At 37.4% G+C, this 25,635-nt stretch overlaps 1 protein-coding gene across 8 annotated transcripts in view; it reads left to right on the forward strand.

The window, feature by feature from the left end:
• SMOC2 (SPARC related modular calcium binding 2) overlaps positions 1–25,635 on the forward strand; it is a 251,531-nt gene that overhangs the window by 157,494 nt on the left and 68,402 nt on the right. For all 8 annotated transcript variants that reach the window (XM_072643931.1, XM_072643932.1, XM_072643933.1 and 5 more), the window contains one exon: positions 25,426–25,612. In XM_072643931.1, coding sequence (XP_072500032.1) covers positions 25,426–25,612 — 187 coding nt within the window. The remainder of the gene's footprint in view (positions 1–25,425; positions 25,613–25,635) is intronic.

Raw genomic sequence — 25,635 nt, forward strand, 5'->3', positions numbered from 1 at the left:
TTGTCCTTTCCTTATTGCCCTCTTCTTTTTCCCATCTCCTGACACCAAGTATCCTTATTCCATCTCCTGACTTGGAGTGAATACTTGAGGTTAATCTGGGAGGGGGACACAGGATGGTGTGGGAGAAACTTGAAGTAGAAAGGCCCTTACAATATTCTAAGGATAGTAGGATCAGTGCTTTGACTATTGTGGTGACAAGAGAAAGGAAGTGATAGGAAAGAAATTTGAAGGATGAGGAGATGGCAATTGACTGAATAGAGGAGATAAAGGAGAGGAATGGGTCATCCGTTATTAGGTTTGATTAACATGTGGATGCCTCTGAAGTTCCCAGATAACTTCACAATCTTGGATTTTTCCTTTGGCTCTGTAGTTGCCCCTTGCCTAAAGGCTCTCTTCTAGACCTCCTGGCTTAAGAGTGATTACCACTAGTAACTGCTGCTGTTTCCCTCCAAGCCTGATGTCTTCCTTTTTGTCTGCCTCATTAAAGGGGCCACGCCCTGGCTACTTCTTAAGCAGTGCTATTCAATAAATGGGCATTGCCTCACCCTAAGTGAGTAGCTGCATAGACTTTGGCCTAAAGGAACCAAGCTCTCCCAATGCATCCTGCCTTATCTCCAGTCATCCTGATGAATATCTGGTCACTGGATTCAGATGGCTCTGGAGGAGAAGTGAGGTTGGTGACCTGCACAGCCCTCCCTCACTCAAAACAAAGTCAAGTGCAAGTCATGTCATCATTTCTCTGATGGCATGATCTTCTTCAGCAAGGAAGGATGAACACAACAACAATTTTCTCCTGAAGAAACTCTAATAAATCCCTATCATTATGGCTTATGTAGTAAAAATTTCACTTCCTAATTTTTCCTGAGAGATGGCAAAGAGGGTGTGATTAAATTTCATTTTCATTGCTTAGTAGATCATTCATATTGGTTAATCCAGCTTTTGTACGCTAGGTTGGGAATGTATGATTTGAAGGCCTAACTAATAAAAAAGTCAAAAAAGTTTTGGGGCAATAATGCTTACTTACCAGGAATAGGTAACACTTTTACATACAAAGATTTCTAGATAGTAAACTAATTTCAGTATTATTTTTAAATTGTGTGTGTTTGTCCTTCATTGCCAAAGAAGTCCATGCCATCAGAGAAATAATGACATGACTTGCACTTGACTTTGTTTTGAGTGAGGGAGGGCTGTGCAGGTCACCAGCTTCACTTCCCCTCCAGAACCATCTGAATCCAATGACCAGATATTCATCAGGATGACTGGAGATGACCCAGGATGAGGCAATTGGGGTTAAGTGACTTGCTCAAGGTCACACAGCTAGTGTGTGTCAAGTGTCTGAGGTGAGATTTGAACTCAAGTCCTCCTGACTCCTGCACTGGTGTTCTGTCCACTTCACCACCTAGCTGCCCCCAGCAGAGAAGTAGAAACGCAGGCAAAGGGTGCTAAGACTTACAAAGTTCTCAGCTCCTAGAAAAACATTAAGGTAACTGTTAATATTCTTAAAGTGTGATACTTGTCCAGTAACTAAAGAGTTGTGGTAGCACTGAAGGAACAGAAGAATCAAATCCAATGACAGTCTCAGTATAAATGAAACTTAAAGACATTTTATTTTTTGTTTTTAACTTAACTAGTTTATTTTTAGTTTTCAACATTTATTTCCACAAGATTTTGAGTTCCAAATTTTCTCCTCATCTCTCTCCTCCCCCCACCCCAAGACAGCATGCATTCTGTTTATCCCTTCCCCCAATCTGCCTCCCTTCTGTCACACCCCACCCCCTTCTCTTATCTCCTTCCCTTCTATTTCCCTGTAGGGCAAGATAAATTTCCATAACCCACTGCCTGTATAGCTTCTTTACGACATTCTTGTTGTCATTTTAAAATTATATTTTTGATTAATGAAATAAAATAAGCATGATGATTTTCCAAGAGCTTTATTTTTTAGCAAAATGCTATTAATTTGGAATACATAGAAGATAACTGTTTTGAAATATTTGAAGGGTTTTTATGTAGAAGAGGGTTTACAATTGTTCTAATTTGAATATTTTAGTAGTATTTTTAGGTGATACTGAATACTGTGTTTTTGTAGTTTGGATGTTCCAAATTCTGAATTTTTATAAAGTATTTCTAAAAGAGAATTATTCTATTATCGTTGATGAAAATGTTTCATAGTATCTTATACAGATGTTTACACATTTATCCAAAAATAATATTAGTAACTTGATCAATACAAGATAGACATACACAGGACCCTTTGATGCAAATCAGGGGGTGGGGAACCTCTGGCCTCAAGGCCACAAGTGGATCTCTAGGTTCTCAAGTGCAGCCGTTTGACTTAATTCAAACTTCACAGAATAAATTCCCTTAATAAAAGGATTTGTTCAGTAAAACTTGGACTCAGTCAAAAGGCTGCACCCAAGGTCCTAGAAGGCCACATTTGGCCTTGAGGCCACAGGTTCCCCACTCTTGGGAGGTGAAAGCTTCTACTCCTTTCCTGACTGTCTGGTAATTAGATGGCATGAAAAAGCAAACAAATGGCTTATGTGGATATTTTGGTGATACTGAACAATTAAGCTACTAAGTCCATATTAAACAAAAGCATCTCTTTAAATGCTGTTTTTTGATTAATATTCTATAGATGCCATTACTGATCATGATCTCAGTAGTATCGTAATTCCACGTGACTCCAGTGACAACGGGAAGATGCATGAATGGTACCAGTAGACTGAATGTATTACAAATGACAACTCACAAAGGTCAAAGAGTGAAAAATATCATTAAAGATGACATGACAAGGAGTCGGGCCAGTGATATAGCAGGGATGAGACATGATGGTCAACAATTGTTCGCTTTTATCTAGTGCTTTTAACATGTGCAAAGGATTTTACATGTTACTTCATTATTATGCTTAGGGATTAAATCTATGATGTCATTCTTACATGGGGCCCTCATATAAGGAAACTCTCTATCAGGCAGGTTGACCCCCTTTTACTTTTCTTCTAATTATATATTTAGTTGCCTAGAGGTTACTCCATGGGCATTACTATATTTATTTTTAAAATGAGATAACTGGGGTTTGGAACAGTCAAATAAGTTGCCCATAGTCACACAATTAATATCTGAAGCAGGATTTGTACCCAGGTCTGATACTCATTCTTGGCTTCTATTCTCTTTCTTTAGAACACTAATTTAGTACTTGGAATACATTCATGCTTTGGAAATGCTAAAAGACCCAGAGGAAGGTTACCAGTGCATTGGGCAATTCCTTAAAGGATATAGATAAATATACTTCAGGAAGAGAAGGCATTCACCAGTGGAGGAAATATCCACCTATATTGATGAAATCACAGGTTCACAAAGATATAAAATTATCTGGGCAGCAGTCAAAGTAGGGAAATAGCTATATGACTAAGTTGACAAATGAAGGCAGGGACAATTGAACACAAACACTGGTTTTAGATTCAGAGGACTTGGGTTCAGATCCTGACTCAGTCACTTACTCTCTGTGTGACCATGTACAAGAAAGTTATTCTTCTGAATCTCAGTTTCCACATTTGTAAAATGAATACTGGAGGGACCCTAAAACTCCTTTCAGCTTTATATTTTTTTATTCTAGGACAGTGTGAAGAACTTGGCAGGAAGGTTAGATATGTTGATAATATCTGATTATACTTGTAGAAGATGCTTTCCTAAGTGGCTCTTCTGCCTTCTTTTCTCCACTCTGTAGTCCTTTAGAAGTCTATTTTTGTGCTTTCCTTACTTCTTTCTTTTTGGCAATATGGCTAAGATGGAAATGTGTTACATGATTTCGCATATGTAATTGATATCATATTGTCTTCTCAGTGAGTAGGGGAGAGATGAAAGGAAAGGAGGTAATATGGAATTCAAAATTTAATAAATTAGAAAATTTACCCCCCCCCAAAAAAAACCCAAAGAAACTCCTTCTTGCCCATAAATGGAGAGAGGAAACTCTTATTTTGACTAATAATACTCACAACTGAAAGTGTCCAGGCCCTTTGTAATATATTGAATTCAAATAAAAGAAGTGGTTCTTCATGAAACAATCTTTTAAAACATAAGATTATGAACTTGTGGTATAATATAATCTCCTTGAGGACAAGAATTATTTCACATTTGTCTTTATGTCTGCAATGCTGAGAGGGACAGCTAGGTGGTGCAGTGGCTAGACCACTAGTGTAGGAGTCAGGAGAACCTGAGTTCAAATCTCACCTCAGACACTTGACACTCATTAGCTGTGTGACCTTGGGCAAGTCACTTAACCCCAATTGCCTCATCCTGGGTCATCTCCAGTCATCCTGATGAATATCTGGTCGTTGGATGCAGATAGCTCTGGAGAAGAAGGGAGGCTGGTGACCTGCACAGCCTTCCCTCACTCAAAACAAAGTCAAGTGCAAGTCATGTCATCATTTCTCTGATGGCATGGTCCTCTTTGGCAGCAAAGGACGAAAACTGTACTGTACAATTGTTCTGAACTGCTGTGCATTATTCTTCCTATCCTTTCATTGACTGACTTCATTTAATTCTTTGGAACACAAAAGTGTGTTGCTTGTGGTACTCATGCTAAGTAGCCACAGCCAAATTTTGCTTATATTAGAATTTTGGAGTTGGGTCTCCTCATTATCCTACTATTAATTGTGTGAGTCCCTACAGTTATGAAGTTGTATTTTATTTTCATCAAAACCCTACTATTTCACTGAAATAGGAAACTCTCTGATGAAGAAATCCCCCCTATTGAGGCAGATCAGCAATTGTTTCACAACTTTTAACCTTAGAAAGTTATTGAGGGTCCTCAGAGTTTAGAAGATTTTTCCAGACTTACCTAGCAAGTATATGTCAGAGATGTGACTTAAACCCAATCTCCATGAGCCTCAGTTTTCTTATCTGTAAAATGAAAGGATTGAAGTAGATGCCACAAACCAAATTCTTTCCAACTCTAAAACAATGATCTTCTTATTAAGAGAGACTCCAGAAAAATTGGTGGTATATTTCTGCATCATTGTGAACTGAAGATGTAATTTTATTGGAAACCTGGCACCAAAAAAGACATGACTTATCCTTTTTTCATCATAATAATTAACTGAATTGTAATTGTAATTGAAATTTTCTAAACATGAAATAAGTGAAATTTATTTTCATAATTTCATTTTCATTTGTCAAGATAAAGTCCCAATAAACCTTTGTGCCAGGCCTAGAGGCCTGAGGGCTACCCGAGTCTTCCCTTACCTCTATCGGAGGTCTTCGGTTGGCCAAACTGGATGCTCGTATGAGAGAAAGGACGTTCCAGAGTCGAACAAGGGTTGAGCTTTATTTCAGGGTCTAGTTACAAGTGCAGGGGAATTCTTCCTTAGGAGGGAGTGAAGAATCTCCCAAGGAGGCAAAGATCTTACAATAAGAGATTGGAAGTAAAAGTGTAAGTGGGGAGAGAGGGGGAGGGGAGAGAGGAGAGAGGAAAAGCGGAGCCTTGTTGTCCTCACACGTGGCCCCTCCGCCCAAGAGAGCTTTCAGGCTTTCCTGATCCTACTTAAAGTCTCCAGCAGCATAGTTTGCATCTGAATACCGTGCTGTTAGATAACAATAGTGTGCCCAGATTCGGGACAATCTCGAGGGTGGGGAGAGCTCTCTCCCATTACGTTTCTCACGGGAAGAGGCAGAAATACACGAGATAGCTCGGTTCACCTCGATTCCCAGTCGTTTCCTGGGGGGTCTCGTGAGAACTCTAAGATTTAGAAGTTCCCACCTTTACCCGCCCGAGACTGTCCACATGGAATTGAGCTTCCAACCCTAGCACCTTTGGATTTTTTCATATTTTTTACTCTGAAATGTTGACCCCCCCCCCCCCCATTTAAATGGATTTGCTTTAAATTGACTTTTTCTGGTACCAATTATCCCCAGATAGCAAGGACCTCCTAGATCTCCTTATATTTAATTTTCTTTGTCTGCCAAAGGGTTGCTATGTGAATGTTCAACTGCACTAAACAAGCTGGATTAAAAAATGTGTCCTTTGCAGAGACTAAAGTTGGGTGCTGATGTTAAGAAAGTACTTTTGAAATGTTTATAGACCAGTTTTTCTCACTGAAATAGACTATTACATACATCTGTTCCTTACCTTTCCCTCTTAACCCCAAATAGATCTTTTAGATGTTATCCAGACAAAAAAGGTTTTGTATGGGCGCAACTAGACAATTAATCATTTTGACCAGAACATTTATGTATTGAGGTCAGTTCAGTAACCCATTCTTTTGACTTTAAGATTCACAAAAAAACTGCTCTATTGAGATACCGAAAGGAAAACCCCATAGGAATAACGGGACTTTGTTGATCTTGCTGTAAGTCACTTAGCTCTTCACAGATCAGTTAACTCAGCAAGCAACTAAGTGCCCTCATTTTACAGAGACAGAAGCCAGTTGTTTCCAAGAACTCTATTTACATGGCCATCAGTTCTGTTGTCAATGGAGTCCTTTGAATATTGTCTGAATTTGCATGGTCACACCTATCACACATCTGCAAACAGAAGCCAGTCAGGGAGCATGAAAAGGGATATAGGCCAGGATGAAGAGTGTTCAGATTAGTCTGACTGCCATGACTGCTCACTTTATTTTTAGAGTTGAAGTGGAGATGGGTTAAGGAAGAGAAATAGTGAAATTAAGATAAACCTGAATATTCAGGACATTTTAAATACTACCACAATGATGATTTCAACTTTTTAAAACTCTGTTTTAAAAAAATCTTTAAGTAAGTGCACATTGAATTAAAGTGAGTAGTGGAGTCAATGAGCCAGGTCCATGAGACCCGGATAAAACTGATAATATAACAAATATGGAGTCAGCCACAGCATCTGACTGGGTATCTATGTCGCTTTAATGATCTCATTTATGCTTACCCTTTCATATGATCAGGATCTGTGAAACAATAAAGACACTGTAGGATCTAGCTACATTGGACCAACAGCTTGAAACTCTGCCAGATATATATTGACTAGATTGAGAAATGAACTACATGTTATAAAGATTTTCTAATAGGAGATTTATAAATTTCCACTCTTTTGAAAATGGACACATTTTGGAAAGTCATTAAAGGAAGTTTATGACTGAATATTGCTCAAGAAAATATTTGTGATGGGCAAGGTTTCAGATATGACTGTTATTATTAGTATTGACAATATTAATAATAGTAGCTAGCATTTGTATGAGCTTTAACATTTGCAAAGTATTTTATGCACATTATCTCACTTGATCTTCATGACAATAATCTAGGTTAGATAATAAAGGTGTGATTAACCCTATTTTACAGTTGGGGAGACTGATGATCAGAGAGGTTAAAGAACTTTTCCAGGAAACACAGCTTCTAAATATGTGAGAGGCATGATTAAGATTTAGGTTTTTCCTGATATCCAGTCAAGCTTTCTTTGCACTATGAATGAATGAATCAAAGTAATTTATTATGATTTGGTTACATACCAAGTGCTGTGCTAAGGAATGGAAATAAAAATGGAAAAGTAAGACAGTTCTTGTTTTCAAGGAGCTCACATTCTAATGGAGGAGATAACACATATACAGAAGGTTGTCACTTCAAGCCAGATAGCAAAGTCCTATGGTCCTTAGGCTGAAGCCAAGCAGATAGTAATACAATCTTCTTTCACATAATTTCCATTGACAAAATTATGTCATTTTTTCTAAGGTTGAACCATTTGATAGTGACAAGGATTTGGGTGGCAAGGACCTTCTTTACAGGTGCTTGGTATATGTAGCTGTTGAGGAGGAGTGGGTTGCCACAGAGACAAAAGGAGTTTTCAGGCTTCTGTGCGTAGGAGCTGCTTTTGGGAATGATGGCTTTAGAGTCCTGGCTAGAAGCAGGACCTGTTGTTGGGGGGTGAGAGCACTAACATTTCCAGGGTTCTTGGATTTATATGCCCAGTGATAGCAGTTAGTGAGCAAATCATGTTGGTGATGGTGAGGAAGGTGAATCTGTTCTTTACAATAATTGCTCCCCTCAACAAATAGCTGTTGGGACCCATCTGGAACCAACACCTGTGGTTTAGGGGTCACTGATATTCCCAGGGTTCTTGGGTACAAGGTCCTGCTTTAACTTCATTGGGATTTAAGGGGAGTTTGTGGTTGATGTTTGACTTGTCTGGCACATTCTGCCTTCTCTCTGTCTGTCTGTCTCTCTCTCTTTCTGCCTCTCTCTTCATCTTTTGCTACTTAATCTCATCTGGTTTATCCATTCCATGGGTTATGTTGGTGGGGATGGCTGGCACCTTCTTCATAGATAATTCTGGGGCTGGAATTAAGGCTAGTGATTTGGGGACCCAGCTATTTCTAGGGCTCTAAAGTAACAGTTGGGGGCAGTTGATATGCCTAATCAGTAAGGAAGGTGGTCCCATTCTTCACAGTGAGAGCTCCCTTCAGTGTTAGCCAAAGGGCCCTGGAATGCCTCATTCAGTAATTAAAAGACATTGAGGCTTCTGATAGGCAGAGTTTGGGGAATTGGGATAGGTACAAGAACTAGAATAAGCAAACGCATGGAGGAAGGAAATCAGTGCAAGTCATGTCTATAGGATTGTGAATTGGCTAGTTTGTATGGCAAAAGATTTGCATAGAAAAGTTGTGGGAGATAAAATTGGTATCTGAAAGATGTAAGCAGATCTTCTGTTAATATTATTTGCCCAAATTTTACTTTTTATTTTATGGTTGAACTCTTTGCTGTGTGACAAAAAGCAGATTGAATCTCTAAGTGCTGGGCTTCAGTTTTAAACCTCTGTGATCTCTTCAAAACTTCCCATTTCTCATTGTAGTTCCACTTAACGAGCTGGCTGACTCTTTTTTCCAAATCAAAACAAACTCTGCCCACCCTCTCCAACCCCAATGTAATATATGGATAGTGAGCAAAATGGAGAACAACAGAACTCTCTTTGCATAAACTGTAATAAAAATATTTCCTTATTAGGTGACAATGCTGGTGTTGTACTTTCCTGTGATGCTAGTTATCTGCAAAAGTTAAATATTTAGAATCTGCTTTATTTGAGTGGTTCTGCCAAAAAAAAAAAAAAAAGGTCTTTAGGTTCTCTGCCTTTGTCTAAGAGGGCCTAGGAGTAAGCATTATGATTCTGAGGTCCAGAGTAGAAGTGGAAAAGAAAGAAAGTATTTGTGAGGAATACATAAAAAGAAGAAAATTAGCCCTTGAAATATATTCTCATAAGTAACCATTGCAAAAAATATTTTTAAGGATTTTTTCCCAATTGATTACTTTATTTCTATGATGATTTAAACATTTTAAACAGCTCTCCTCTCTGAAAGGACACTCCACTTACATTAGGCATCATATGAAAAACAAAAGATACGAGAAAGCTTGGAATTATCTCATTAATATCAAGATTCAATCACAGTGAGAAGGCCAGCAGTTTCCTTGATCTGTCCACATATCCTTAAAGAACAAGAGGTTACACACAGCTCTTCAGTAAAGTGGTAATGCAGCCTCATTTAAACAGGATGTGGGCATGCTATTAATAAGCCAAATCTGACCATTATGGGTGACAAGAAAATTTTTCACTGGTTTCCTCAGACTCCAAGGAGAAGATGAAGTTCTTCCAGAAGTTTGGTTGTCCTCGTTGAGTTTGAAGGTAGAGCCAAGCCAAGGGTCTGGCTTTACTGTGAAAACCAAAACACAAGCAGTTTCATTTGAATCAACAATAAACATGTGAAAAATAAACTGAGTAAAACAATACAAAAACATTGCTGAAGCTAAAAGGAAATCCTCTTGGGACTTTCCGGCTAACTGGCTTTTGGCTCCTTCGTACATATGGACACGGAGATCGGCCAATTTCAGTTACTCCTCTGTAATCTTACTCAACATTTACCTACCTCTCTAATTAAGATGACCAGCTTCCTTTGTGATTACTCAGTTTATGAGGTCATGGTTCTATTCACAGGACTCTAGCATTCTTTTAACCTATTTTAGTGTTTGAAAAACTGCAATGATTTAAGGCCCGGCCACCATAATTTGTTGTCATAACCTAAAACTGGATTGCTGATAAAACAGGCAAATGCCATATGAGAATCCGTTGAAGGAACTGGGCATGTTTGGCCTGGAGAAGACATGAGTCAAGGCTGCCTTGGGAAGTAGGGATTGAACTTGATTATTTTGGCTCCAGAGAAGACAGAGCTAATAGGTTCAATGGAGGGTAAGTTGTAAAGAGGCCAGCTTTGTCTTGATGTCAGGAAAAGCATCCTAATAATTAGGTGCCCACAAGTGGGGCAGAGACATGTGGAGTCTGGAGAGATGGTGCTTCCCCACCCCTGCCCTTACCCCCTCAGAAGTCTTCAAGCAGAAGTTGGACAACCATTTTCTGGGTAGATTTTAAAAGAGATTCCTTTTGTGCATGGGTGAGATTAGATGACCACTGAAGTTCTTTCCAATTCTCAATTTTTTGATTCTTTGAAATATTTATGAAGTGTTTATTAGTATGTGCTTGTGCTCAAGAAATGTGGATATTTTGCATTTTCATTGGCCCCATATGGGAGGAAGATTCATATATATCCAAGAAAAAAATTCATATACGCCAAGATCCTACAATGTAGAAAGCAAGAAAAGGCAAATACATATGAAGTATAAGCAGAAATATGAAGTGATGAATGAATGGTACAGACAGAAAAAGAATGCTGGATCTGAAATAAAAGACCTTAGATTGAATCTTATTTTATGTGATGTTGGGTAGATCTCTTCAGTTCTCTTGACATTTCTCTGGAACATGATGAGGTTGGATTAGATGGCTTCTCCAGTGCTTTCCAGCTTGAAATCCTATGAGCTCGTTTAATCCAGATTTGCAGCCTAGGACTCATCCTGAGCTCCTCACTATCTCTCACCCCCCACATCCAAGCCATTGCCAAGTCTTGTAGAGTTGACATTTGTAACTCTTCCTTCTCTCCTCCAATACTGCCAGCACTCCAGTGCAGGCCCTCATCACCTCATGCCTGGACTCTTGTAATAATATCCTGCTGGATCTGCCTCCCTCAAATCTCTCCTCACTTCACTGCATCCTCCATTCTGCCACTAAAGTGATTTGCCTAAAGCACAGGTCCTACCAAATCCTATTTGGCATTCAAAGATCTTCATGAACCAGCCCCCTCCTTCAATTCCAGTCTTCTTTCTGCCATATTCTCTTTGATCCAGTGCTACTGGGATCCTTGCTGTTCCAATAACTAGACATTTTCTCTATCTCCCATAATTGGAATGCTTTCCTTTCTAATCTCCACTTCCTAATTTCCTTGACTTCTTATAAATCTCAACTAAAATTTTATCTTCTTTCCCAACTCCTTTTAATTCTAGCACCTTCCTTCTTTTAATAATTTCCTATCTATCCTGCTTATAGCTTGTTTGACTTATTTGTTTCCTTGTCTCCTGTGTTAGATTGTGTGCTCCTTGCAGGCAGGGACTCTCTTTTGCCTTTTTTTGTATCCCCAGCACTTAGCACAATGCCCAGCACATATAAATTATTGACTGACAGAGGTAGATAGTAAAAAGTATCTGTCTTCATTTTACAGATAAATATCTAGATCTTTTGGCTCAAAATTCAATACTCTTTCCCCTTCATCTAAAAGAATTCCTTGAAGAAGGAAGGAAACAAGCCATTTATTAAATTCCTACAATGTACAAATCACTCTGCTAAGCAATTGACAAGATATTACCTCATTTGTTCCTCATAACAACCTTTGTAGATGGGTACTAGTCATCCCCATTTTGCATTTGGTGAAACCAAGGCAATCAGAGGTTAAGTGGCTTGCTTAGGATCACACAGCAAAGAAATATATGAAGCAGAATTTGAATTCAGGTGTTTCAGATTCCAGGGTCCACTGTTCTACCTACTATGCCACCTCGTTACATGTCAGCCAAGGTGATTAAAAAAAAACCTTAACAGAGCACATGCCAGAGAAATGACCTAAAGTCTTCTTTGCTAGGAGCTCTAAATCTGCTTTCTGTCTTCCACCTCTAATTATCCTGCTAATTTTTTGCCTGTTCTTCACAATGCCTTGAATTCTCTTTGGCCTCAGTTGTGGATGATGGTCCTGATTTGGGGGCAAGAAGTAGTTGGAAGATGTTAGCATTTCTCAAATTGACCAGTCAATGATTAAAGTAAATGTTAAGGATTATTGGAGCTTGAAGGGATCTTAGAGATCAGCTTACCCTGTCTACTTATTTTATAAAGGAAATAAATGAGGCTCAGACAATTGACGTAACACACAGCTACTTAGTGTTAGCATGCCCGAACTAGAATTCTTCTCTCCTAACTCTTAATCTAAGTCCCTTCCCCAAATATGATCTCTTTTGTCCCAGCCTAGTTGAGATTTTCAATGATCATTGATAAGTAAATGTCTTTATCATCCTGTGACTTGTCAGCCTGTCATCCAGCTAGTTCCAATAACTTTCTTAAATATTTAATTCCCTACAAGCATTTTGACTTTTAAAAGAATCATGATCTAACATTTTCCAGAGACAGTGACTACTTGAGTATAGTCATTTGCTTATGGTCTTCTGGATGAGTTTGCAACGTGACTTTGTCATTGCCCCTTTTGGAATGGGAGTCTTTGCCCTGGTTGTGTGAGTGAGTTGAATTCTAGATTTCAATCCTTTCTGCACATTTTATTATTAATGAGATTATTTCTTTCTTTTAGATATTTTTAGATTTGGGGATTTAAATTTTTAATTATGGGAACTTTAGGGATCTTTAGATATAAGAATTTTTAAGTAAAATAAATTTCTTCTAAACTGTTTTAAAATTATAATACATTGAATATGGGTACCTTATATTGATCTGCTTTTCTGAGAACCCCAAAGATCTATACTTCCTTTGTCATCCACAATATATTTACTGAGCATACATCTAATTCATGACACTCTAATATTCTAATAAAAATGATCACAGACATCTTTAAATTAAATGAGTTCCTTTTCCCCCTCAAATATCTGTTTTTTCTCTTCCAATTGTAAAATTTGGATCAGTTCTAAGAGCCCTTCAAAGTCCAGAGCTCCCAGTGTGAAAATTCCTCTTCCAATGCAGAGCAGCACCTTTAATACAATTTATACTTATTAAGAATTGCCTAGGATACTAAGAGATTAAGTGACTAGCCTAGTACCACACACTATATAGCAGAGATAGAGCATAAACCCAGCCTATTCTAATTCTGGGGTTATATATATATATATATATATATTTAATTCTAGATCTTGTTGTTTTCATATGTCATTGAGACATGAAGAATTCTTCAAGTTGTTCCTTATGGCAGATTATACAGAGCATGCACAGATATTTTCTGCCTGCTCCTAGAAGATTATGTGGAATCTTTGGGGGCTTACTTTTGTCCATTCATGATTCAAGGGCTTGTAATATGAGATGACAAAGAATCCACTCATTGGAATCATGGATAACAGAAAGTCGGCCCCCAACACTCCCTCATGATAGAATGGAAGCAGACAGATGCATATTTGCACATGATGTATGCAGTTTATCAGGAAGGAAAAATATTGAATATGAGCCAAGCTTCTGTCACACCAAGGAGCCTGTTAGTTACACGGTTGGTGTTTATTGTGTAAAGTCTTCAAGAAAGTGATGATTATGATGATATATCATGCCCAAGGTCAAAGGGCTTCTAAATAGTCCCACTTATATCTCAGATATATCAAGGTAGTGCTGGCATTGTGGAGAGGGCACTGAATTTGGAGTTGTGAAGACCTAGGTTCATATCCCATCTCGGACCCTAGCTAATTGTATGACTCTAGACAAGCCCCTTAACATTTCTGAACTTCAGTTTTTGAGCCTCTATTAAATGGTTAAAATAGTAGCATCTACTTCACAAAGTTATTGAAACAATCAAATATGAGAGTAAATATAAAGTTCTTTGATGACCCTAAGGTATTCTGGTTTCCTCCTCCTTCAGAATTCCTGAATTCTAGTTTCTGATTGGTGAGTTTTCATTTCATCTAACCGGGTCTTGGCCTACCACACCAGCTCTCCAGTTGCTCTGAAGAATTTTTCGACAAAAGAGAGGTGCCCTGTGGCATAGCTTGGATATGGCCAAGAATTGGTGTTGTGGACCAGCTGGTATGTTGTGTTATTAGAACGGAGACTTTAGTTCTGATAAAGTTGTATGACTTTGAACAGGTCTCCTAATAACTCTGGCTTTGAATAGCAAGGATCCTGGACTGAATTATTTCTAGAATCCTTTTCTAGCTCTAAGTTTTCTTGGTCTTTAAGTCAAGAAAAGGACCGGAAACTAGAATCTTCCCTAGTGTTAAAAGACCATATGGTCAAAGCTTATTTTATAATTAAGAAGTCTAGAGAGCTTTATAGGAAGCATTTCTGAAATATTTCATAACTAGAAAAGGAAGCACAGTTGGATGAGCAGGACAGATCCACATTAGCTCAATATTAGGAAAGTTTATAGAAAATGTGATGTTGGTGAGTTAAAGAAAGCAAATTGGCCAAGGATCTTGAAGCCCCAGGAGAGAAAGTTATATTTGATCCAAAAAGAAAGAGGACTCTAGTTTTCTGAGTAGGTTAATATTCTGATTGGAATGGTTCTGGTGGAATGTTGACAAAATGACTTTGAGTAACAGAAATTGGAACAAAAGGGATAAAATCTTGAAGGAAGCAAAGCCAAAGCTATAAAATTAGCAAGGTAAGAATAGATCATCACGGTATATATATATATATTCCTAAAATGATTATTTCTTTGAGGTAGTCAGGTCAGACTGATCTCTTTGCCCAAGGGATGAGAAAAGATGTGAAAATGTAAATGAGGTTTCATATTATTAAGTGCCTACTATGTGCAAATTACTGTGTTAAGTGCTGGAGAGATAAAGACAAAAATAGAAGTCTCTGCTATCAAGGAACTAACAGTCTACTATTTGAGTTAATTAACTAATGATCTACTAGTTGATTCAATTTCTAGTTGCAGGTCAGATATTATCTATAAAGAACAATTATCTCATGTTTCATCTGTGCATTTTCATCTTCCTTCATGACCCCCACCCTCAATAGGAACAAGGAAGTCACAAAAACCCATGCGGTAGAATAAGGTACTGGGACATACTGAACGTGAAACTGGATATAAAAATACAAAGGAGAGACATGAATTAATGATGATGCTAATACTCAAAATTTGAGGCCAGTCAGTCATTCAATTAACATTTATTCACTTTGTACTTCCTATGTGCCAGGCATTGTGCTAAGCACTAGGGATACAAGAGGGGTAAAATACCCATCCCCTGCTCTAGAGAGCTCGTTGTCTAATGGGGGTGACAAGTATATGCAAACAAGATATAGACAGGATAAACTGGAGATAATCTCGGAGGGAAGGTGCTAGGATTAAGGAGGACTGGAAAGCTCCTTTCAGAGACTTGAAGAAGTCTCTAGGGGGTAGAGAGCATTCCAGTCTTGAGGGACAACCTAGGAAACCTTTCACAGTTCAGAGATGGAGTTTCAAGGGAAAGAAACAGTAAAGAATCCTAACTTCCTAAATCATAGGAGAGAAAGAGAAAGGTGTAAGACTGGAAAGATCTTTGCAGATTTGGTCATGCAAAACAAGAAAGAAGTTACTATTTGAGTTTTCAGCATGTTCATTCATTCATTCAAGAAGCATTTAAGTGGCTACTACATTCTAGGTTCTAGGGTCACAAAGACAAAACCAAAAGGGACTCAGACCTGACTGGAGCCACATTTTGATGGGCTCTAAAATTCAAGCAGAGGATTTTATCTTTTGTCCTAATGGCAAGATGAAGCTCCTGGTGTTTCTGGATCATGGTCAAATTTGTGATTTAGGAGTATCAATTTGGTGGCTAGATGTGAGGGATAAATTTAAGAGAAGCTAATGGTAGAAAGACAAGTTGGGCAGCTTCCACTATCGTACAGGCAAGAGGTAATAGGGCCTGGATTAGGGTAGTGATCCCATAAGTAAAGAAAAAGGAACAGATGCAAAAGATATTGGAGAGGTGTTGGCAGGACATGCTAGTGAAATTGTCCTGCAGACAGCTAATGATTTAACAGGGAAGAGAGCGTGAGTGATCAGGGCCAAAGAGGCAGATTTGTAAATCATTCACAAACAGGTAGTTATTGAAACCATTCAAGGAACTGAGACCTGAAATTATTTCAATTTGCCCAGATGAAAGTGGTCTGACTATTTCTTTCCAGGCAAGGGTCCTAAAACTTGTGTATCAATGTAGAAATAATATGTGCATATACAATTACATTATGGTTAAGCTATGGAGAACAAATGTCTGGAGAAGGAATATTTCAGTGCATATAGGAATGGTCAGTATTTTCTGTCTGTGAAAACTGGATCTGCCATATGAAACATTTTAACTGCTTTCTTCTGACTAATGTATTTTCTTATGCAAAAAGGGAGATTCCCTGTCAAAGCAATTAATCAATCATGCCTGTTTCTTGTAAATGGCAAGCTGTTAGTCATGGAAATGATCAGTTAAACATAGAATGGCAAAAACTCTGGGCTAGATTATTAACCTCTGGAGGTTAATAGCTAGCATTGTTTGTAGCACTTTTTTTTCTTCCTGGCATAGTAAAATTCTTGAAACCATATGTTGGGGTAGATTTGTACATTTTTGCCCCCTCACAGTCAAGCTTCAAATATAAAATGATTTCTGAATACCATGAACTCAAATTCAGTCTTTTATTGAACGTGGATATGTGAATAATTATATTTCGTTTAAAATACAGTTGTCATTTTTTCAAACTGTTTCCTACAAATCAAATTCTAGATTGAGGTGTCTGATTTATTAAATTGTTTGGATTTGTTTTCTTTGTTGTGTTATTTTTAATTTCCTTATCTATGTGTTGTATAATTAAAAAGAGAGCCACATAAAAATAATTCTGCCACTGATAAAGTATATAGAAAGTTGAAGAGAGCCAATTGTAAGAAGAATAAACATTAACATTCAGATACATAAATGAACACCATATGACCCAGGCTGGAATCATACTGGATCATATGTGTGTCCATACTGCATTAGCACGCATCCGACTTTGAATTGTTGTGTTCTTTATGTGCCTAAGATACACATAATGGGTTAGAAAAAAATACAATCAATTGGGGGGGAAAAATGAAGCCATTTATGATGATAAAGAAAAATTATATTTAAATCTAATGTACCAATGTGAAGAGCTGGTTTTGCTTGTAGATAGGGTTGGCAACTCCTTATGAGAGATGCCTCATCTGCTGAGCTGAAGACCTCCTGCCTTCTCCCACCATGTAGTAGTCACAAAGTTAGAATACGTCACATCCTCTCTGTGGCATTGCTTGAAATTGAGATTGACTAAGGCCATTTGGAAGTGCCTCTGCTGCAGTCTTTCAAAAAAAAAAATGCTGTCTCCTGTGTAGTTAGCAATCTTCAGTCAGTCATAGAATGTCTTTGCATGCACCTAACTTTCTCCAGGGCTCTTCCATTAAACATCATTATTACTTTCCCAGAAGGAGAATCCCCAACCTCTCTCATGTGGAGAATTCCATCACCTAAGTATAATGATGCATTCCATGCAAGTTCACAAGGATTAGCCAGTCCTAAATTACATACAAATTACAAGTTATTGCAGCCTTTTCACTCTGTGACACTTTTCCATTCTGGGTCATTGCCAGTCATCTTATATCCTACTACTGTTCTCTGATGACTCTGAGGGAGAGAGTGTCTGATGACTTTGCACACATCTGCCTCACTTAAATCCAATTCATTTTCAAGTTAAGACATCACCTTCCTGAAATCATTGGTCCTCTTGGAGGACAAAGGACTATCAACATTTTACCCTTGGCCTCCCTGAGTACTGCCAGAGGCTCCAAACAACATGCTAGGGACCTTTTCCTAGAGCTCCGATGTTTCATACTTTCAAAATGTATTATTTCATTAGATTCTGATAATTATTCTATAAGGCAGATTGTTCAGCTTTCTTGTCCACTTCTGACAAATGAGGGAAACAGACTCAAAAATGTTAAGCCATTTTGTCAAGGCCAGACCTCTAGTTAGAAACAAAGCTCAAATTGGCATCACTGCTTCCTTACTCATAACCTAGTGCCCTTCCCACTACACTTCAATGTCTTCTATGAAACATAAGATTAGGACAAGATAGCTTTTGGGTTTTTTTTAAGTAAAATTGCCTACATGTGACCTGTTAAACTGATCAGGAAAGAAATAAGACTGGAATAGGGAAAGTGATTGAAAATAATAGCCAAAAGAGTAACTTCTTATGTATCATCGATATGATGATACATGAAAGTAACTGGAAGAAAATATTACTATATTAATGTGCAGATTGGAATTTTTAAGATTCATTTGGTTTTTGATTACTTTCTATGTGAACAATAATTTCAGAGAATCACAGAATTTAAGAGTTGGAAGGAGATCTGAGTAGGAGTCTAGTCCAAACTTACCAGAAAAAAACCAGTACTTCCCATCAATAAGGCTTAGCCCTTGAATCTTCTGTTTTTTCCTTCTTTCTAGCTTCATTTCCTCAGGAAGCTTTAAAAAATCCCACCTGGTTTTCAGATACTGCTGGTATGTGATTTGTCTCCCAAATCTATACCTGTAGACCTTATCAGTCATTTTTTTAGTTATATATTTCCAGTTTTCAATAGGACAAATCCATTCAGACATCCTCCTGACACTTGAGATTCCTCATCTAAAACTAATACCTTCAATGTTGCTCAGATATTTATTTGTATTTCCATTGTGTAAGTCATTTTATGCATCTCTCTAATTGATTGTTTGCTTTGTAAGCTAAGGAGACTATGTATAAAGGAAAAAAAATCTTTTATTAATCAGATATACAGCTATTGCCAGAGAGGAATAGAAAAATCGTTTCTCATTGTTTAGTCATCTTAATTATGCCATATCCTATTCAGAGGGAAAAAAGCTGTTTTTAAGATTAGAATTAAAGCAATGCTAGATAATGTCTGTAGTGAATGACAAATGATTACCAAACACCTACTATATTTCTATTTTTGTTGTTTAGTTGTTTTTCAGTCATGTCTGACTCTCTGTGACCTTGTTTGGGGTTTTATTGGCAGAGATACTGGAGTGGTTTGCCATTTCATTTTAGAGATGAGCATACTGAGGCAACCAGGGTTAAGTGACTTGCCCAGAGTCACATAGTTAGTAAGTATCTGAGACCAGATTTGAACTAAGGAAGATTAATCTTCCTGACTCCAGGCCCAGAACTCTATCCACTGTGCCAGTGAGCTGTCTATGCTTCTATTTAGTCTTATAATTTCATAGATAACCATTACTTCATGTAAAGAAGGTTTTTTTTTGTTTGTTTTTTTGTTTGTTTTGGCTTGAACGGGGAAGAGAGGAAGAGTTTGCACCTGTTATTTTAATGGTACAGTACACCCCTGGTAAGGAATCTCCCTCCCAAGCTCCTAGTCTTGGAAAGTTTTCTGGGCGACTGACAAGTTATGTGATTTGTCTGAACTTACAGTCAAAGGGAGACTTGAACCCGAATCTTCCTCCTTCCAAGGTAACTTTTTATCCAGTGTGCCCCATTTCATCTCTTTTGTTTTTTATAAATTCTGAAACAGAGGAGGAACATTTCAGAAGCCTCTCAAAAACTGTTGTATAAATGCAGTATGTCTCTGGACAGTACACTTTAAATGTATTTCTGTGGGAAGGTAATCACATCATCACATCACTTCACTTATCAGATTTCAGAGAAAGGACCAAGTGAACACCACAGCAATGTGTTTTCCAGTAGTCCTTAAGCTTGAAAATGAATCATCATCATCATAAGGATGATTGGAAGAAGAGACTGATTTGTTTTAGGTTCTCCTTAGCAATGAATTTAATATTTAATAATATATTAACTATTATAAGATATTTTAAAATTATATTGCCTCCTGAAATCCTGTAAGCCAAAATCATTGTCTTTTTCAAAGCTCATTTGTACTACCTGAAATTTTTTCAAGATTTTTTCAAGTATTTTTTCAAGATATATATGATTTTTTCAAGTATTTTTTCAAGATATATATGATTTTTTCAAGTATTTTTTCAAGATATATATGATAAAAGCAACACTATTAATATTGAATGCCAATAGATAGGAATAGATCCTTTAAATATCTGGAATCTCAGAAGCCCCAGTTCTGTTGTTCACATACCATGCAGGAAAAATGATAATCATTTCCTTCAAAAGGGAATTTGTGACATTTCTGAAGAAAACGAGTTGGACTGTGCAATAAATGCAGTTTTCCCTTCCCTTCTCTTTTTTCATTATTGGAAATAGCTTAGAACTTGGAAAAATGGTTATATTTGCATATTCCATAAGTGATCTTCCATAAAAGATCTGACCATATTTCTTGTATTCAGCAAATTCTAGTGGCTCTCTGTTACTTACAAGGTGAAATCTAAAGTATTCTTTTTGGCTTTTAAAGCCCTTCATAACTTGCCCCACCTCCACTTTTCCAGGCTTCTTATATCTTACTTCCCTCAACATCAATCAGTTAATCAACACACATTTATTAAACACCTAATCTGTGACCAGCATTATTCTTATCTCTGGGGATACACAAAGAAGCAAAAAAGAGGAAAAGAAAAATCTGCAGAATATAGTCACTTTTGGAAAAAAGAAAAGATGCAAAAAGAAAGAACTTTAGATATAAAGCAACTTGATGTAATTAATTAACTAATCTAATTAAAAGATCTCTGAATGAAATTTAACTAATATTTAGTGAAAAAACTCATTAGGATTTAAAAGACAAAATTCAAATCTTATGTCTGTCATTAAGTGACCATGTGGCCTTGGTAAAGGTATTTAATTTTCCCAGGTTTCATTTTCTTTGTCTGTGCATGGGTGGAATACTCTGCGTCTTCTTCTCTGCCTTCCATAACTTTCTTAAAGTCTGAATGCTACCATGTGTAAGAACCTGTGCTGATTCTCCCTTAATTCAAGCTGTTCCCTCTGCTGATTTTCCCCATTCATCTTGTATATATCCTGTTCATTGTTTGCACATTTTCTCCCCAGTTAGAAGTGAGTTCCTTAGGGCTGGGATTATATTTTGCCTTTCTTTGTAGACCCAGTGCTTAGCCTGGCCAGTGCCTGACCATCGTACTGAATACTAAACTGGTAAACTTACTAAATAATAGGAGTAAGTTCAACTGACATTTATAACCCAAGGTCTGAGATTGTATAATTATATAGCCTATCTTGGACAGGGGGGAATGTAGCAGCTATGGGAGACCTGAATTTCAAGAGCTACAGAGCACTCTGGGCAGTTATCACAGAGGACTGGTTTTTAGTTTTCAGGTTGCCTTCCTTTGACATTTCTCAGGACATGTTGCTTTTATGGTTGTACTTTTGGGACTTCCAAAGTCTGTCCCTTATTCTGTTAAGTGTCTGTATGTGGTATCTATCTGTATGGGGAGTCGGGTGTGGGGGTGGGTGGTGGGAGTGTTAGTTTTACCAGTGTAATACATCCAAGTGAACCAACTACAAACACAGGATAGGAACAGAACCTGTGACTTCACTGATACTGGGAACACTCAGATGAAGAAACTCTTTCTATTAATACCAATTGTCATTTCCCCCTGTATTTTATAATCTTAGGGAATTGCCATGGGACTGAGAGATTCAGTGATTTTTTCCAAGGTCACCCAAGTATGATGGCTTTCTATTCACTCTACTATGGCATCCTCTAACTATAAACGTAAAAAGAAATTAAATGAATAAAAGTAGTTTACCTCGTTTTATATAGCGCAGGTTTTTTTCTGGAAAGCTCCATATAAAATGACTTTTATAAGTCAAATAGCTTTCTTCATTGAATTACATTGCAACTTCAAAGATGTTTTTTATCTTATTTTCTGAAATTACCCTGGATATATTATTCTGTCTCTGTGTTTAATAATGAATCACCAATATATGAATAATTCATTATACTTAAGGAACCTACTCTTTAAGACACTACTTTCAAATTGAAAAGATTTATCCTTGTAATACTCTTTTTTATTAATTTATTTTTAGTTTTCAACATTCATTTGCACAAGATTTTGAGTTCCACATTTTCTCATCTCTCCCGTTCCCCACCCCAAGACATTGTGCATTCTGATTACTGCTTTCCCCAATATGGCCTCCCTTCTAACACTGTCCTCCTCTTCACTTATCTGCTTCCCTTCTGTTATCCTGTAAGGCAAGACAGATTTCTGTACGCCATTGCCTGTATATCTTATTTCCCAGCTGTATATAACATTTGTTTTTAAAACATTGAGTTCCACATTCTCTCCCTTCCTCCCTCCTTGCTCACCCTCATTGAGAAGGTAAGAAGTTCGATATAGATTATACATGTGCAGTCATGCAAAACACTTCCATAGTAGTAATGCTATGAAAGACTGTATTTCCCTCCGTCCTGTCCCACTCCCTGTTTATTCTCTTCTCTCCTTTGACCCTGTCCCTCCTAAAAAGTGTTTGCTTCTTATTATTCCCTCCTGCCATTCGCCCTCCCTTCCATCATGCTCTGCTCTTTTATCCCTTTTCTCCCTACTTTCTTGTTAAGGTATGATAGATTTCCACACCCAATTGTGTATATTATTCCTTCCTTAAGCCAAATCTGAGGAGAGTAAGCTTCACTACTTCCCTCTCACCTTCCCTGTCTTCTACTCCATTGTAAAAGCTTTTTCTTGCCTCTTTTATGAGATAATTTACCCCATTCTATCTCTCCTGTTCTCTTCCCCATATATTACTCTCACCTCTTAAAATTTTACTTTTTAGATATCATCCCTTCATATTCAACTCATCCTGTACCGTGTCTGTCTGTGTGTGTCTGTATTCCCTCCAACTTTCCTAATACTGAGAAAGGTCTCATGAGTTCCATGTAGGAATATAAACAGTTCAACTTTAATAAGTCCCTTATGATTTCTCTTTCCTGTTTACCTTTTTAATACTCTTCCATTTTTATTGAAGAGAGTAGCATTGAGTTGAAGAAGGTGTCTGTGACACTCATGTATTCAGTGATGCCTGTGGTTACTGGATGTTCAAAGTAGAGGCTTGGGAGGTACTTTCCATTTCCTTTCTCTGCTATTACAATGGCTGGTTTCCATGAGGGGAATGCCCTCACCTCTTACCTCCTCCCCTTAGAATTTCTGGTTTTCTCAAGACTTAGCTCAAGGTCTCCTAGTCCTCTAAGCTGCTTATACCCTATCCCTCCCCAACAAACAAAATCACCTTGTATCTATTTTATAAATATGTGTGTGTATATATATATATATATATATATATATATATATATATATATATATATATATATATATATATATATATGGGTATGCAGTCTTCTCTAACATAATGTTAGAGGTTAGAGAAAGATTTTTTTCTTTGTATACCCAGCATCTAGGATAGTACCTGGCACATAGAAAGTGCTTAATAAAGGCTTGTTGATTGATTTAATAGATGTGGGCTCAAGTTCCAACTCTGCTATTTATTACTCTTGTGACTTTAGGCAAGTTACTTCACCTCTCTGACCTCAACTTCCTCATATGTCAAATGCCAAAATGGACTACATGATTTCTAAGATTCCTTCCATCTCTAATCTTCTGTGATCTATGGTCTACATTCCAATGTCAGATCCTCAGCACCAATGATCATGATTTACTAACACTTTTGTAATACTTGAAAAACCTTGAAATATTTGAAAAAAACTTGGAAGAGTTCAATTCAAAGGTCCCTTAACAATATTAATAAGAATACTAATAATAGTATTGCCTAAACAAGAGCAGTAATGCAGGCAGCACAGAGGGTACAATTGGTTTCATCTGGGCATATACTGAATGAATCATAGAATAAAAAATTTGAGGGAAGACCCTCTCCCCTGTGTGTCTCATACATATAATTCAACTGAATAGACATTTGTTAAGCACCTAGTACATGCTAAACACTGAATTAAGCACTGGTGACATAAAGACAAAAATGAAATAGTTCCTGCCCTCAATGTGCTTATATTTTGCTAGAGAAGGGGTACCCAGAAAAATATAGCAAGGTGGGAGGCATGGAGACAAAGCAGAGAGCTAATGGAAGTCTCATGGAAGAGGAAGCACCTGAGTGGAGCTTTGAAAGTGGATCAGGATTCTCTAAAGACTAAAATGAGTAGAGAATTCATTCCTGTCATAGAAAATGGCTGATGGGAATGATTTACTGAGGGAAATATGTTGACTGAAACAGAGCATACATAAAGAAGATTAATATGAGGTATAGATAGGGCATCCTAGATCCAAAGAATGAATTGATTCTATGGATTGAGTCCCTCCCAAAAAAAAGATAAAGAAATTCATAGAATGCATTTTACTTCACAGGTTACTTAAGTTTTATTTTTATGTTTACAACAAATATCAAAACATAAAAAATTAATGTATAAAAACAGAAAAGAGAATTATATATGAAATGGTAACCTGTTGTATGAGGTTTTTAAAGTATATTTTAATAATATGGTAGGAACAAAGCTTCCCTATTACTCTAAACTTCCACAGAAAATATTGAGGCCCAAAATATTGCAAATTGAGGTTTATTTATTGGGCTTTCCTATTATTTTTTTCCTTTCATATTGAATGAATTCTGTAATTTAAAAATTCTACATACATAATATGCATCAAAAATGTTTTATTCCATCCTGGAACTAAGGTTAGTTGGCAATCTTTTAGCTATGGAAGACCTTCTGTGGATAAGTGCCCAGTCATAAATGGGCTTTAAAATGAAAGACTTCTCCAATATTGTCTAACCCATTTTTAAAATTTTGTTGGTAAGAAAACTGAAGTCTACAGAATTTTAGTGACTTGACCAAGGTCACCAAGTTAATTAACTGCAGAGCAGGGATCGCAACCCATGCATGTTAACTTCTAATAAGACCTTCATTCATGCCACTGTGGTCAGTTCTTGGAATGGCCTGTGATAGGCAAGTAGAGTATTGTTCAAAGTTCAGTAGCAGAATTATTGGTATCATAGGTTATACATGCCAAGGTGGGAATTGCTAGCACAAAGTAGCATTTTAGCTCCAGCTTTTATATTGGTTAGATCTTTACTCTATATACAAAGTGAGTGAAACAAGAATTTCATTGCATTTTGTGGTCAAATTACAAACCATGGCCAGGACTCCATTGCACGTATCATTGACATGCATTGGATCTGGTCTATGGCCATTGGAATGCTAATACCTAGCATGTTACCATTCACAGAGAAAATACTTAATATGTGTTTGTTGATAAAACAAATAAATGGCAGTCATATTTTGCTTGTGGACCATAAGTTCAAGTTCTTTTCTGAACTTGAAGTCATGTCAGTCTTTCATATTATCTTCTTCCTTACCGTGGACATGTACCCCAACTGTTTACCTGCCAATGAGGTTAACCCTGTGTCTCTTTTCTTGTTTACTTCAGCATCATCATGTGATCAAGAACATCAGTCTGCATTAGAAGAAGCAAAACAGCCCAAGAATGACAATGTGGTTATTCCTGAGTGTGCTCATGGTGGTCTCTACAAACCTGTGCAGTGTCACCCTTCCACAGGATATTGTTGGTGTGTCCTAGTAGACACAGGGCGTCCCATTCCTGGTACATCCACAAGGTAAAAGATTGTGATCTTAAATA

The sequence above is a fragment of the Notamacropus eugenii genome, chromosome 2 (genome assembly GCF_028372415.1).
Source record: "Notamacropus eugenii isolate mMacEug1 chromosome 2, mMacEug1.pri_v2, whole genome shotgun sequence".
Classification (NCBI taxonomy): domain Eukaryota; kingdom Metazoa; phylum Chordata; class Mammalia; order Diprotodontia; family Macropodidae; genus Notamacropus; species Notamacropus eugenii.